Below are 16,790 nucleotides of genomic sequence, written 5' to 3'. Positions count from 1 at the left end.
TGATAAGGCGAGATGAGTGAGTTGTTTTCTTCCATTTGGTGCATCATGAACACGACCATGGAGAAAAGTAGATAGGAGGGGAACTGGGGCACATTCTTTAAAGCAGCAGTCGTCAGACCAGCGGGCGAGGGCTGTTTTGGAAAGGGGGCACCATACCAAGCCAGGGGGGTAGCCAGGCACCTGGTAAACACAGCCAGCATAGACTTTTGGAAAGACTGACAAAGAGGAGAAGGAAGAAGTGTAGGCCAGGCTCAGGTCCGGGACAAGACCATGAGCAGTAATTCAAGGGTTGGGTGTGTTTGTCTGTGTGTGTGTTAGTCCACGTCAGTCATGTCGCTGACAGGTTCGTCCTGGACGATGCTAAGATGGTTCATGGCACGTTTGAAGGCAGTCTGAACAGCCTTACGGATGCTGGATGATCTGCCCTCCATCATCTTGATCTTGTCGATGGTCTTGTCGATCCCCAGAGGGACCATCTTAGACTTAGGAAGCCATTGCCTGAGAAGAGAGAATAATGAAATCAAATTCAGCTCTGATACAAATCTGCAAAAATGTAGAACTTATAATACAAATTTGAGTTTTGTGTTGTTGTCTGTTTGTTGTGTATGAAAATTCACAGCATGTATTGAAATAACACTTAATATTGCAAATAGATTGCAAATAGATTGCAAAATGGTGTATCCATGGTGTATCCAAAAATCCCTTTCATAGCATTTAGTATTGGAGAACAGAGAAGATGTCTCACCAGCTGCGTTTGTTGTCGAAGAATAGGACGAGGAAGAGTTTTTCTTCGTTCTTGTACTGCATTCGTTCTCCGACCCGGAGGACATCGAGGGGAGGCATAGGGATAGACACCCCGTTGTGCTGGCATGCCATCCGGGGCATGTGGGGGTCAACGATCTAACGTGGTGGAAGAGGTGCACCAGGTTCACTAGGGAGTGGTGTCTGGAGTGTTATGGCACAGTATACTTGCATAAATACACACACATGCTCAAACACACACATTCTCAAACACACACAGCTGGTGCTTGTGTTGAAAAGAGGTGCATCCACTTAGTCCTCTTAAACTAAGGTCAAATCAGATCTGTTTATTTGACAATGGCGCCATCTAGAGGACTTGGAAGATATGGACCTAGGATTTATTCTACCATGAAAGGCAAAGACAAAACTTGTAGGATGTGTGGGTGTGTAACCTTTCAAACAGATAGAGAGTGTTTGAACACATGAAGGGGGTAGCAAGCAGGGCCTTAAATTAACACCCACCAAATGCGGGTAGATTTTGATATTGGCGGGTACGAATTTCTAATTCACCAGCCACATTGGTCAAAAGTCAAGTATTGGCACGTGCAAGTAGTGATTTATAGAAAAATAAATGGGGCTGTAGCTGTTCAAAGTACTTATTCCTTTTTGTTTCATATCTGGCAATGCACAAAGAAATAGGAATCGTAACGTTATAGCTATCTCACCTCGCGAAGCAACACTGCCTGGCTGGAGGGCTGTGTGCACTGCGAGTGAAGAGCTGAAAGGTTTGTTTTAAAAGCAATGGGAACAGGCATAAACGTTGGTCTAACTACCACAGTGAGACTTTATCTTCTTGTTTCTTGTACATTTATATTGTTTTGTTCACAAATTAGGTTGTTTTTCAATGTGAGTTTGCTTCCACTGTGGAAGAGGAAGAGACGTTGTCAGCCTCAACTAGTCAGATTCTCACAGGCACACTAGAATCAATTCCTCAACTCCTTGCCCGTCAATTCCCGGTGTCGACTCACATTTCTGGGTGTCAAGCATCGACTCGTCGACTCCTAAGATTCAGTATTTTTGCAAGGGAGGAAACTAGTTGCCGTGGCTACCTCCGGGAACAAAAACTCTTGCATTTATCACAGCAAAGAAAGAGCGAGCTAACGAGGGAGGGAGTGAGAGGGGATGGGCACAATCAGGAATGTCGGCCACCAGGCAGAGTCTGAACCGTGCATCGGTAATCAAAAGATGTACAGGCTATCGCAATCAGTGATGATCCGTCATTCAGGGTATGTTATTCTGGCATTAATACAGGCCCCATATCAGTTTGCAAACAATGAAAAAAAAATATATATATATAAAATTGAGTTAATAAGGCCACATACAAGCGGACTCTTTTTTGCTTTCTTGAGTAATGCAGCTCCAAAATGCAGGTGTTTCAGCCTAGCTCAGTGCTTTCTGTGGTGGTGGGGCAGCCAGCAGAAAATACGGAGCATAGGGGTTGGAAATGTTCTCTAGTTGCACCGTGATTGGCTCAGTGTTCTGTCACTCATTGGGACACCACGTCACTGCAAAATCTACAGGGAGAGTTCGAAAATTCAAGCCCCTTGCGTGTTGCCGTAGAGTTACATTAGAAGTGCCAAGAAGGATCAAGGTCATTGGCTACAGATAAAATGACGTCAAATCACGTTATATCTACAGTAGCTTTGATTGGATTGATCATGTCAACGTCATACTTTCAAAATCTTACCTAGCAGTCATCATGAATCACGTCAACAATCTACTGTCAAATCCTTTTCAAATAAAGAGAAATTATAGATAAAAACTATCGGTGCTCATCGGCAATAAACATTACACAACAAGTTGGAAATCGCAAATTCAACAATGAGTGGTTTGGAAGGAATAAGTGGCTAACTGGCAAAGCAATCACTAGCCTGCTGTTCAGTGGAGTGGATGTGTGGTCCAAGTCTGAGTTTAAGGGTCTCTTTCTAAGCTTTCTTGCCCACAAGAAAGACCGCCACACCACCTTCCTGTTCAAGTGAGCACAGCACACCAAAGTGAGTCCAAAATGTATTGTATGCTGCTGCATAAATAATGCAATATGTCAGGGAGATATGTATACTGTAGCTAAGAAAGTAATACTAAGTGTATGTTGTGTAGTAAGCTGTTAGTAGCCCAGGTGCCTCACCCTAATAATTTGGCTCCCTTTTCCCCTCATAACTTAGCCTACTGTTCTGACTTGGTGGTGCACATAGCTTATAGCCTGTTTATACGAAATGTCATAATCAAATATTGTAAGAGCTTTCATTATCTGCTTATACGCCCCCTTTATTTATCCTACGGTTATGACTTGGTGTACAGGGAGAACACTGTAAGAACGGCCCATGTTCTGAATTCTGTTGCTGTACATTTCAAAAGTGCTGAACAAAGTTATATTGACTAAGTCCGTCCTAGCTCGCTCAATAATTGCCTCTTATCCGCTCGTCGTCCCCTGATGCAATAGTTTATACATCTCAATTGTCAGAAACCACATTTGTTTAAGCAAGTCAACCATATCAGCTATGTTTTTTAAAAGGCAGTAAATGAGGCTGAATGAACAGTTTTGCTGCCAGACAAGGTTCGTCTGATAGCCGGGTGTAACAGTGGTAAGGTGTTGGGACTGCAATTGGTACAGCTTAATGTAGGCCCAAACAGTGTGTGGGCACCATTTGTCACCATTATAGTCTAATTAATGTATTGTTTAGTGTTGTGTTGTGGCATGCATCTAAAAAAATATATAGTTTGCCCCACCAAGATTTACATCCTAAAATGGCCAATGATCGCAATGCGGTGTCCTGCAATGTCTCGCGCAAATTCACTAGTAGGGGCTATAAAAGGAGGAGACTGAGCTATTCTACACGAAACAGACCAAAGACTAAAACACACACTTGCATTTTTCCTAGCAAAGAGAAAGACCAGGCGAGCCAGCAAGGGAGAGAGCGGATCGAGTCAGGTAGACAAATGTGCACATAGGCTATATCTTGGTAATCTGTATCTCGCAATGTCTTGTCTTTCAAAGCCTCGCAAATTCACCAAAAAGTACATTAAAGTATATAATAGGCTCTCAATGGCTGAGCTATTATTCATGGTGCCAGTGAATTGAAGTTAAACATCGCCAAATGCATATTTAATGAAACCCTGGCTGGCTGTTGATGTCCTAAGTCAGGGCTCTCCAACCCTGTTCCTGGAGAGCTACCTTCCTGTAAGTTTTCACGCCAACCTCAGTTGTAAAATAACCTGAATCAGCTTATCAAACAGCTAATTATTGAATCAGATGCAATAGATTAGTGTTGGAGTGAACACCTACAGGACAGTACCTCGCCAGGAACACAGTTGGAGAACTCTGTTCTAGGCAATCGATCGCAAAGCAGGGCATCCCCACTAAACTTGTTGGAAATGGCAAGTTCACTTTCTCATCCATAAATGCAAATACGGTTCAGCAGCTTAAATCATCAGAATGGGGGGGCATTGTTATTATAAAGGACGCCTACCATGGATCGCTAAAATAATGATTATGATCACACTTAAATATTATGGGGACACCTACAGTGCCTTCAGAAAGTATTCATACCCATTGACTTATTCCACATTTTGTTGTGTTACAGCCTGAATTCAAAATGGATTAAATAGATTTCTCCTCACCCATCAACACTCCATAATGACAAAGCCAAAACATGTTTTTAGAAATGTTAGCAAATTTATTGAAAATTAAATACATAAAATCACATTTACATAATTATTCACACCCCTGAGTCAACACTTTGTAGAAGCACCTTTGACAGTGATTACAGCTGAGTCTTTCTGGGTAAGTATCAAAAGAGCTTTCCACTCCTGGATTGAACAACATTTGCTCGTTAAGCTCTGTCAAATTGGTTGTTGATCATTGCTGGACAACCATTTTCAGGCCTTTCCATAGATTTCAAGTAGATTTAAGTCAGAACTGTAACTCGGCCACTCCGGAACATTCACTGTCTTCTTGGTAAGGAGCTCCAGTGTAAAATTGGCCTTTTGATTTAGGTTATAGTCCTGCTGAAAGGTGAATTCATCTCCTAGTGTCTGGTGGAAAGCAGACTGAAAAAGGTTTTCCTGTGCTTAGCTCCATCCAATTTATTTTTTATCCTGAAAAACTCCCCAGTTCTTAATGAATACAGGCATAGCCATAACATGATGCAGCAACCACCATGCTTGAAAATATGGAAAGTGGTACTCAGTCATGTGTTGTATTGGATTTGCCCCAAACATAACACTTTGTACTCAGGACAAAAAGTGAATTGCTTTGCCACATGTTTTGCAGTATTACTTCAGTGCCTTGTTGTAAACAGGATGCATGTTTTGGAATATTATTCTGTACAGGCTTCCTTCTTTTCACTCTGTCAATTAGGTCAATATTGTGGAGTAACTACAATGTTGATCAATCCACCATTTTCTCCTATCACAGCCATTAACTCTAACTGTTTTAAAAAGTTTACTTCCTCTTCGGAAAATGAGTTAGGAAGGATGCCTCTGTCTTTGTAGTGACTGGGTGTATTGATACCCTATCCAAAGTGTAATGAATAATTTCACTAAGCACAAAGGGGTATTCAATGTCAGCTTTTTTATTTGTACCCATCTACCAATAAGTGCCATTCTTTGCAAGGCATTGGAAAACCTCCCTGGTCTTTGTGGTTGAATCTGTGTTTAGAATGCACTGCACGACCTTACAGATAATTGTATGTGTGGGCTAAAGCGATTAGGTAGTCATTAAAAAAATTATGTTAAACACACCATGCAACTTTTGTGACTTGTTCAGTTTTTACTCTTGAACCTTTTTAGGCTTGCAATAACAAAGGGGTTGAATACTTTTTGACTCAAGACATTTCAGCTTTTCATTTGTATTAATATGTAAAAAAAAATATATAATAATAATAATAATTCCATTTTGACATTATGGGCCAGTGACCAACAATTCACAATTTAAATCAATTTTAAATTCAAGCTGTAACACAACAACGTGAAAAAAGTCAAGGGGTGTGAATACTTTCTGAAGGTACTGCATACATTTGACAGCCAAGCCTGAGTTATCAGTGTAGCCTATTATAGTCTAGACATGACTATGAAATAACTTCACGCCTAGAATAAAAACCTCCAGGCTTCCGTCAAGAGTCAATTAAATTTGAGGGGGAAAAAATAATTACAAGGGACAGTTTGGAGTAATCCTGTGTGAATCGTCTTCTGGAATAACGCACATGCTTGGATAATAATTACATAACCAACGTCTCTAGTAATACCCGTCCGAATAGCACTATAACATGGCAAAGAATGGGCTTATCAACGTAGAACGTGCAGCATCATCACATGGGATCGTCATGGCTGCGTACAGCAGAAATATCACCAAAATATTGTATTTCCTACACATCACCTATATAATTTTTATTTATTTAAATGGGACTTTTATAGGCTAAGTTAATGAACAAATGGGCATCATCATGTTCATATCAGTCCTCTAGAATGCAAATGTAGTCTTCCTAGTAGGACGCAGCAATAATGAGGTACGTACGTGTGTTTTGGGAGTTGAGCAAGAGTCGACTCTTGACTCTAACCACAGCAGTCGGAGTCGACTCCAAAAATCCTGGAGGCATGCACCACTAAAGGCATCTGCATGTTTCCCAGCCAGAACAGCTTGTGCATATATTATGACGACATTGTGACATTTTTGTTAATTTTTTTATGAGGCAAGCCGAAGTCGGTAGCCGAAGTCTAGTTTTTCAAGCAAATGTCTTTTAAGGGAGTATGCGAGCACACTCGTTCGGTTCGCCTAGCTGAGCATGCTGATGCCTTACGGCACATGTGACAACTTGAATGGCCCCATTACCACGGTAAGCTTAAAAGGAGCAGCTGAACATTTGTCTCATCTGTGATATTTTGATGAGAAGACTCAGGTCACAAAATAGTAAATTGAGCAATACAACACATTACTTCTTATTAGTAATACACATTCCTTGATTTAGAAACACAACTAAGCATACTCATCCATTTTGATTTGTGTTTGTTGTAAGGCAAAAAATATATATTTTGGATCCTAAAAAAATCTGAGTGGCAGGTAAACAAAAAGTTAGTTGTAGGCCCTGGTAGCAAGCACTGAGAAGTGAGAATGAGATAGTCAGGTGTCATACATACGCTCACTGTCACTCACCAAGGCAGGATAGGAAGGGTATCCGCTACATTTTGCCCAAACTAGCTTTAGAGGTTCCAGAACAACTGTTGCAGCACTAGCAGGCATCCAAATATTGTTATTGCCAACTTCTATGGATGCAGGAATAACAACAATCAAGTTAGGAGGGGTTCACTGTAAATATAGCAAAACACTTCCAGAGCCATGCTAATAGTGACAGCATCAACACATACAGGTTAAATACATCACAACTCACTGAAAAATGTGATATTACAAAAATACAATTTGGACTGTAAATCATGAATAGAATGGCTTTAATTTATGTTTATCTCACTTGCATCGTAGTATACTACTGAGAAAAAAACTCTAGGATCTGGTTATATCCTAAAGCTAGAGCCAAGAGTTTTGGGGCACATTTTTAGGTACTGTGCTTTTACTGGTATTTCCAGCATTTTCCACTAGTGTTGCTGCAGGTAGGAAATCCTTGGAAATGTTCTGTAATTGACACAAGCTGTCTCCAATCAATCAAACAATGTCTGGATGTGCGTGTGTTTGGCAGGAGGGATTACTTAGGCCAGGGGAGGAGTAGCTCTGCGAATCATAAATCACACAAAACCTATTATTTTGCAGAGAATACTATTTGTAGATCAGTGATTCTACATCTCACTTTGCTCAATCTGATCCTCTCCAACAGACTTGGAAGTAGTAGCTAAAAATAGGTAAATTAGGGGCCGTAAAAGAGAGAGTCAATTAAACCAACCATGGAAGTATATTGTAGAAAATTTGGGGGGTAGCCCAGACTGGGATTCGAACCTGGATCCAGCGACTGTCAATGGCTTCCTATGGCTTAGGCGATCCCTCCACCAAACACACACGCACAACAAAACATTGATTGAGTGGAGACAGTTTGTGTCAATTAAATAACATTTCCTAGGATTTTCTACCTGCAGCAAACCTAGTGGATCATGCTGGAAATGCCAGTAAAGGAACAGTGCCTCAAAAGCTACCCCAAAACTTCTGGCCCTATAGCAATACATCTACTTCTCTGACTCTTAGCAGGACCTCATCTGATACAAGACACACAAACACACTTGCCTCCACAGTCTCCATTTTCCTGTATGATTAACATCAAGACCGACAACTTACCGGCAGCAATCCTAGCAGCTCTGGCAAAGTTCCCAGTTTCTATACAGGCAATGAGCTCGTTCTTATCATCCACAGTGTTTCTTCGGACCAGGGCCGGTTTGCCCTTACCACATGTTGGAAGACTGAGGGTGCTGCTGAAATCAGGAACAGGCATCCACACTGAGTCAGACTGCCTTCTACATGACATACTATAGAGAAATTATCAGACTACATAGTTTAACTACCAAGTACCACCATGTTCAGCAGTGAAAAGTGTACGAGCTAGAGATGCCGTGCCTACATTGCTTAGAGCGTTTGATTGAGCCTGCCTGTGTTTCCATAGTTGGGTCTATTCTAGTGGTTCCATTGTGCCAGGCGGGCTCAATCAAGCTCAGTTTAAGTAATTGAAAGACAAATTCTATTTGAACCCAGGTCTGTTTTGAGGTATATGCATGTACCTACCTGGTGCTGCCCAGCAGACTACCACTAGTTGAGATGCTGGACTCAGAGGCACACCGTCTCCTGGTTTCTAGAGGCCTGCTGGCACTTCGCTCCTTCTCTTCATCAATAACCTCCTCCATCACGAAACCATTAGACAGGCCTGAGGCGAGTAACACAGAGCAGTACAGTAGAGTCAGTATACTACACATATACCAACTACAGCATAGACCTACAACATTTGAACCTTTATTCATAAAGCGTCTCAGTAGGGGTGCTGATCTCGGATCAGTTTAGTCTTTTAGATTATAATTAATAAGATTACATAGACAAGGGGAACCTGATCTCTTAATTCACAAGTCTGTGAAGATCATTTTCTACTTCTTATTCATGCTCTATTTAAGAGTCCCATTAAGATAAGTACTTTATTTTCTGACAAGTGAGAAGAACCCTATTTACCTGTGTCAATGTGTTTGACAGGGGACTCGTCCTCCCCGTCTCCACCCCCCTCGCTGATCCCCACGCTGGGACTGTGGCTCCTCTTCCTGATCCTGGGGTGGAGGAGGGTCTCCAGCCTGGGGATCATCAACGACAGGAAGGTCTTGGTGCCCAGCTGAGGGCACCCTGTCTGGGCCTTGCCTCCTCCTCTCCCCCCCTGGTTCTTCCCAGGGCTAGAGGTCTTGGACTTTCTGAAGAGCACGGTAGTGCGGCGGCTGACAGTTGTCCCCGAGGGTTGGGCCAGGGTGGAGGTGGCCACCACACTCACGCCCCCCTCTAAGAGAAGCAGGGGGTTCTGGGGCTCAGAGTGGCCATTGAGAAGGGTCTTGGTAGTGGTTGAGAATGTGTTGTTGGGTTTCTCCCGGTCAAATTTGACCTGTCCGTGGGTCTTGCTGTCCGGAGTGGGGTTGGGGTGGATGGGTTTAAGGGTAGGGGGTTCTGAGTTACTCTCGAAGTGCAGGAAAGTAGGAAGGGAGACAGAGGGTTCCAATTTGGGAGGTAATGATTTGTCCCCTGTTGAAGAATGTGAGAAAACACAGAAAGCATAACATTATATAGATCACAATGTAATAAGAAAAGAGGGAATTGAATAAAAACACCAGAACCATTCCTAAAGCACATCATCCTTATCCTTGCAGAATTACAAGACCTCAATACAAATGATCTTGCCTTCTATAATGCATAGCTAAATAACCAATGAGACAGCAAAATATTTTAAAATCACATCATGCAAAGTATTCTGCATTCTAGATGGCAATCTAATAGTTACTGAGTCAGTGTAGGTTTACTGTGAATCAATTCAGGCTCCTAGCATATCAACTCCACTGTACCAAGACCATGATGACAGCTTTGCACAATCTTGGCATTCTCTCAACCAGCTTCATGAGGTAGTCACCTGGAATGCATTTCAATTACTAGGTGCGCCTTGTTAAAAGTGAATTTGTGAAATGTCTTTCTTTCTTAATACGTTTGAGCCAATCAGTTGTGTTGTGACAAGGTGGGGGGGTATACAGAAGACAGCCCTATTTGGCAAAAGACCAAGTCTATATTATGGCAAGAACAGCTCAAATAAGCAACGAGAAACGACAGTCCATTACTTTAAGACATTTAAAGTGCTCAGCCAACAAGTGGTCAGTCAATACAGAAAATGTCAAGAACTTTGAAAGATCTTCAAGTGCAGCCGTAAAAACCCATCAAGCGCTATGATGAAAATGGCTCTCATGAGGACTGCCACAGGAAAGGGAGACCCAGAGTTACCTCTACTGAAGAGGATGAGTTCATTAGAGAGTTACCAGCCTCAGAAATTACAGCCCAAATAAATGCTTCACAGAGTTCAGACATCTCAATTGCTCAAAGAAATCACTACTAAAAGGACACCAATAAGAGGAAGAGAGACTTGCTTGGGCCAAGAAACACATGCAATGGACATTAGACCGGTGGAAATCTTTCCTTTGGTCTGAGGAGTCCAAATTTGGGATTTTTGGTTCCAACCGCCGTGTCTTTGTGAGACGCAGAGTAGGTAAACAGATGATCTCCGCATGTGTGTTTCCCACCGTGAAGGTGGTTTGATGGTGCTTTTTTGGTGACACGGTCAGTTAATTTTTTAGAATTCAAGGCACTCTTAACCAGCATGGCTACCGCAGAATTCTGCAGCGTTACACCATCCCATCTGGTTTGCGCTTAGTGGGACCATCATTGGTTTTTCAACAGGACAATGACACAACACACCTCCAGGATGTGTAAAGACTATTTGACCAAGAAGGAGAGTGATGGATTGCTGCATCAGATGACCTGGCCTTCACAATCACACGACCTCAACCCAATTGAGATGATTTGGGATGAGTTGGACTGCAGAGTGAAGGAAAAGCAGCCAACAAGTGCTCAGCATATGTGGGAATCTTTCAAGACTGTTGGAAAAGCATTCCAGGTAAAGCTGGTTGAGAGAATGCCAAGAGTGAGCAAAGCTGCCATCAAGGCAAAGGGTGGCTACTTTGAAGAATCTTAAATATAAAATATTTTGATTTGTTTAACACTTTTAATTACTACATTCCATGTGTTATTTTTAAGTCAGCTTTCACTATTATTCTATCAAATGTAGAAAAACCTTGGAATGAGTAGGTGTTCAAACTTTTGACCGGTACTGTATATAAAGAACCATTATGTCGAAGTAAACTTCGAGTCATGCGATGATATGCTACATTGTACTTCCATTACAACGTGGGAAAGCATAGGCAGATGATGGATGCTGATGAGCTTGATGTAAATTTCCAACAAAAAGAGGGATTTATTTGAATGATGGTGACATGATGATCGATACTTGGCTGCTAATTATTAAATAAAATTATATTGGCATTATCCATATCTCATTATATAATCTAACTGGTACACTATCAGTGAACTGCTTTTTTAGAGAACATGCAACAAAATCAGATTGGGCAAGTTTGCTATATATCGCAACAGTTTTAGTGACAAAACCATCAGTTGACTTTAAAATACAATGGAAACACATTGAACTTAAAATGTTTATTCGGTACATGAAAAGTGCTGATTTTCTTTATGCAAACTTAAGAATATTTGCATGAAAATCTGTCACAAATTGGATGGAAACCTAGCTACTGTCGGACTTGGTCATACTGAAGAGAGAGCTACCCTGCCGTAAGCCAAGTTCCCGGACATTTCTGGGGGAAAAGGCCCTAGCCCTCACCCGCTGATCCAACAGGTCCCAGACGTGCTCAATGGGATTGAGATCCGGGCTCTTCGCTGGCCATGACAGAACACTGACGTTCCTGTCTTGCAGGAAATCACGCACAGAACGAGCAGCATGGCTGGTGGCATTGTCATGCTGGAGAGTCATGTCAGAACGAGCCTGCAGGAAGGGTACCACATGAGGGAGGAGGATGTCTTCCCTGTAACGCACAGCGTTGAGATTGCCTGCAATGACAACAAGCTCAGTCCGATGATGCTGTGACACACTGCACCAGACCATGACGGACCCTCCACCTCCAAATCGATCCCGCTTGAGTACAGGCCTCGGTGTAACGCTCATTCCTTCGACGATAAACGCAAATCCGACCATCACCCCTGGTGAGACAAAACCGCGACTCGTCAGTGAAGAGCACTTTTTGCAAGCCCCGTCTTGTCCAGTGACGCTGGGTTTGTGCCCATAGGCGACGTTGTTGCCGGTGATGTCTGGTGAGGACCTGCCTTACAACAGGCCTACAAGCCCTCAGTCCAGCCTCAGCCTATTGCGGACAGTCTGAGCACTGATGGAGGGATTGTGCGTTCCTGGTGTAACTCGGGAGTTGTTGCCATCCTGTATCTGTTCCGCAGGTGTGATGTTCAGATGTACCGATCCTGTGCAGGTGTTGTTACACGTGGTCTGCCACTGCGAGGACGATCAGCTGTCCGTACTGTGAGATGCCTAAGACAACGCTACAGGACGGACAGCTGATCGTCCTCGCAGTGGCAGACCACGTGTTTGCAATTTATTGCCCTGGCCACACCCGCAGTCCTCATGCCTCCTTGCAGCATGTCTAAGGCACGTTCAAGCAGATGGGCAGGGACCCTGGGCATCTTTCTTTTGGTGTTTTTCCAGAGTCAGTAGAAAGGCCGCTTTAGTGACCTAAGTTGTCATAAATGTGACCTTAATTGCCTACCGTCTGTAAGCTGTTAGTGTCTTAAAAACTTGGCCAGGTGGGATGGTAGCGTCCCACCTGGCCAACATCCAGTGAAATTGCAGAGCGCCAAATTCAAAATACAGAAATACTCATAATAAACATTCATAAAATATACAATTGTTATACATCGGTTTAAAGATTAACTTCTTGTTAATCCAGCCGCTGTGTCAGATTTCAAAAAGGCTTTACGGCGAAAGCACACCATGCGATTATCTGAGGACAGCGCCCTGCTTACAAAAGCATACAAACATGTGATGGCCAAGTAGAGGAGTCACAAAAGACCGAAATAGCGATAAAATTAATCACTTACCTTTAATGATCTTCATATGGTTGCACTAACAAGACTCCCTGGTTCACAAATGTTCGTTTTGTTCAATAAATTCCCTCTTTATGTCCCAAAAACTAAGTTTTGTTGGCGCGTTTTGCTCAGTAATCCACTGGCTTCAGGGCGGTCAAAACATGCAGACGAATACATCCTAATACTACCGGTAAAGTTCGTCGAAACATGTCAAACGATGTTTATAATTAATCCTCAGGATGTCTATTGTCTAAATCAATAATATTTCAACCGGACAATAGCGTTTTCAATAGAAAGGAAAAACAACGAACGGCGCGCTCACGGTCATGCGCCCAATCCAGCTCTGCATACTTCCCCTGTCCACTGACAAAAAGGTATTTTTACTCGTCGTTTTTCAAAATACAAGCCTGAAAGCATGTCTAAAGACTGTTGACATCTAGTGGAAGCCATAGGAACTGCAATCTGGGCCCTAACCCATAACATAGTCAATAGGCATTCAATGGAAAAGTCTAAAGAAGGACAGTTTTATTGCTTCTTTAATCAGAACAACAGTTTTCAGCTGTGCTAACATAATTGCAAAAGGTATTTCTAATGATCAATTAGCCTTTCAAAATCATAAACTTGGATTAGCTAACACAACATGCTATGGGAACACAGGAGTGATGGTTGCTGATAAATGGGCCTCTGTACACCTATGTAGATCTTCCATAAAAAAAATATTCAGTTTCCAGCTACAATAGTCATTTACATACATTGTCTTTCTGATCAATTTGATGTTATTTTAAAATGTACAAAAAAAGGTGATTTTCTTAAAAAAACAAGGACATATATACAGTTGAAGTCGGAAGTTTACATACACCTTAGCCAAATACATTTAAACTCAGTTTTTCACAATTCTTGACATTTATTCCTAGTAAAAATTCCCTGTCTTAGGTCAGTTAGGATCACCACTTTATTTGAATAATGTGAAATGTCAGAATAACAGTTGAGAGAATGATTAATTTCAACTTTATTTCTTTCATCACATTCCCAGTGGGTCAGAAGTTTACATACACTCAATTATTATTTGGTAGCATTGCCTTTAAATTGTTTAACTTGGGTCAAACGTTTTGGGTAGCCTTCCACAAGCTTCCCACAATAAGTTGGGTGAATTTTGGCCCATTCCTCCTGACAGAGCTGGTGTAACTGAGTCAGGTTTGTAGGCCTCCCTGCTCGCACACGCTTTTTCAGTTCTTCCCACACATTTTCTATAGGGTTGAGGTCAGGGCTTTGTGATGGACACTCCAATACCTTGACTTTGTTGTTCTTAAGCCATTTTGCCACAACTTTGGAAGTATGCTTGGGGTCATTGTCCATTTGGAAGACCCATTTGCGACCAAGCTTTAACTTCCTGACTGATGTCTTGAGATGTTGCTTCAATATATCCACATAATTTTCCTGCCTCATGATGCCATCTATTTTGTGAAGCGCACCAGTCCCTCATGCAGCAAAGCACCCCCACAACATGATGCTGCCACCCCCGTGCTTCACGGTTGGGATGATGTTCTTCGGCTTGCAAGTCTCCCCCTTTTTCCTCCAAACATAACGATGGTCATTATGACCAAACAGTTCTATTTTTGTTTCATCAGACTAGAGGATATTCATCCAAAAAGTACGATCTTTGTTCCCATGTGCAGTGGCAAACTGTAGTCTGGATATTTTAAGGCGGTTTTAGAGCAGTGGCTTCTTCCTTGCGGAGTGGCCTTTCAGGCTATGTCGATAAAGGACTCTTTTTACTGTGAATATAGATAGATACTTTTGTACTTGTTTCCTCCAGCATCTTTACAAGGTCCTTTGCTGTCGTTCTGGGATATATTTGCACTTTTCGCATCAAAGTACGTTCATCTCTAGGAGACAGAACGCGTCTCCTTCCTGAGCGGTATGACGGCTACGTGACCCCATGGTGTTTATACTTGTATACTATTGTTTGTACAGATGAATGTGGTACCTTCAAGCGGTTGGAAATTGCTCCCAAGGATGAACCAGACTTGTGGAGGTCTAAAAAAAAATGCTGAGGTCTTGGCTGATTTCTTTTCATTTTCCCATGATGTCAAGCAAAGATGCACTGAGTTTGAAGGTAGGCCTTGAAATACATCCACAGGTACACCTCCAATTGACTCAAATGATGTCAATTAGCCTATCAGATGCTTCTAAAGCCATGACATCATTTTCTGGAGTTTTAAAGGCACAGTCAACTTAGTGTATGTAAACTTCTGACCCACTGGAATTGTGATACCGTGAATTATAAGTGAAATATTCTGTCTGTAAACAATTGTTGGAAAAATTACTTGTTTCATGTACAAAGTAGATGTCCTAACCGACTTGCCAGAACTATAGTTTGTTAACAAGAAATTTGTGGAGTGGTTGAAAAACGAGTTTTAATGACTCCAACCTAAGTGTATGTAAACTTCCGACTTCAACTGTATGTCAAGAATCTAGTATATAAATAAATATGCACTGTATAAAGAGTAACTAAACTGCAATGTGCAGTAGTAGAAAGATAAGAATAAGCTGTAGAGAATACAGTATTTTAATACACAGTACAAAACCCCATGGCAAAAAGGATTGACTGGCACCCAGGCTACGGGGGAGCAGCCTCACCATTAAGTTTTGTAATTTTGAAAAGGCGTAATTTAAAAAGAAAAAGCCTACCTGACTGACGCCCTCACTCCTCCTCTTATTGTTAACTACTTCCAGCCAGGCGTAGTCCTCCTCATCCATATCATACTCCACCTCCTCATCCAGCTCCTCTGACGTCTTCTCCACATACTTATAATACACTGGGGGTCTCCTGGGGACAGCTGGAAGGTTATACTCCACAGTCCGGAGCTTGGCCTCTGGAAGTGTCTGTGCTGGTGCTGCCTGTGCTGCTGTAGCTCCATGTGTTGTGTGGTTCTGTGCGACCGCAGCTGCACTCCTCTTCTCCTGGCTGTTTTTTAAGCGGACGGAGCGCATCAGTGTTTGCTGAGGCTTCTCCATGTTCTCCTTGTTGCTGGTGCACTCCATAATCTCCTGCGCCATAGGGTCATCATCCGAGATCACATCCAGCTTGTCGTAGATGCTGATCCGGTGCACTCGGCCGTCAATCTCCATGTCCACCATGCGCTGGGCCTGGGCATAGGTCAGAGTCTGTTTGTTGGGGGACGGCCGGATTGGGGAGGGTGGCCGCTGGGGCACGGGGACCCTGTGGTGCCGAGCCTTCTTCCTCATCCTCGACACCTGAACAGCTGCAAGGAGAAGAGAAAGAGGTACATAGATGAGTCTATATTACAACACAAAGTAAACAAGCATGAGGAAGACAACAGAAGCAGACATAGATTACCATCACAATACAATGTCATTCAGTTAAAAAAAACAGTGTAAACAAAGATTATTTTGACTGGTTTTACCTCCTAAGGGTGTGGTAACCTGGAGACAAACACCAGGACAATCTAGACAAGCATCAACTGGTGAAGAAATTTGAATGGGCCAACTTCCAGCTATCTGTTGATGGACAATGTGTGATATCAGTTTGAGGATTTAAAATTCAACAATGCTATGGAAATGTATTTACATTAGAAACTATAATGTATAATAGCGAGTGGGACTGGGTGAGCATCTGCTGAGACATAAGAATAAAAAAGTGTGTCACTAAAATGCATGAGGGACAAGAGGATAGTAGTAATATTAGAGGGGAAAAGGCATGGCTTGTGTTCAAAAGAAACTCAGGTTTCCCATTACAGCAAAAGTATGAGATAACTGCTAACGTTATTACCACTGCTGCAGTAAAGACAGCTACTAACAAGAT

At 42.3% G+C, this 16,790-nt stretch overlaps 1 protein-coding gene across 1 annotated transcript; it reads right to left on the bottom strand.

Annotated features, from left to right (window-relative positions):
• Positions 1–314: 314 nt before the first annotated feature.
• On the bottom strand, positions 315–16,213 carry LOC120049057 (bromodomain-containing protein 1-like). Its single transcript, XM_038995313.1, has 8 exons — positions 15,656–16,213; positions 9,659–9,674; positions 8,951–9,502; positions 8,516–8,654; positions 8,075–8,208; positions 6,950–7,059; positions 746–900; positions 315–498 (listed from the first exon to the last, which is right to left on the bottom strand). Exons 1-8 carry the CDS (start codon positions 16,211–16,213, stop codon positions 315–317), a joined length of 1,848 nt encoding a protein of 615 aa, XP_038851241.1.
• Positions 16,214–16,790: the final 577 nt, after the last annotated feature.

This window comes from Salvelinus namaycush, chromosome 6 (genome assembly GCF_016432855.1).
Source record: "Salvelinus namaycush isolate Seneca chromosome 6, SaNama_1.0, whole genome shotgun sequence".
In the NCBI taxonomy this organism is placed as follows: Eukaryota; Metazoa; Chordata; class Actinopteri; order Salmoniformes; family Salmonidae; genus Salvelinus; species Salvelinus namaycush.
This window is presented reverse-complemented; position numbering and strand designations above follow the sequence as displayed.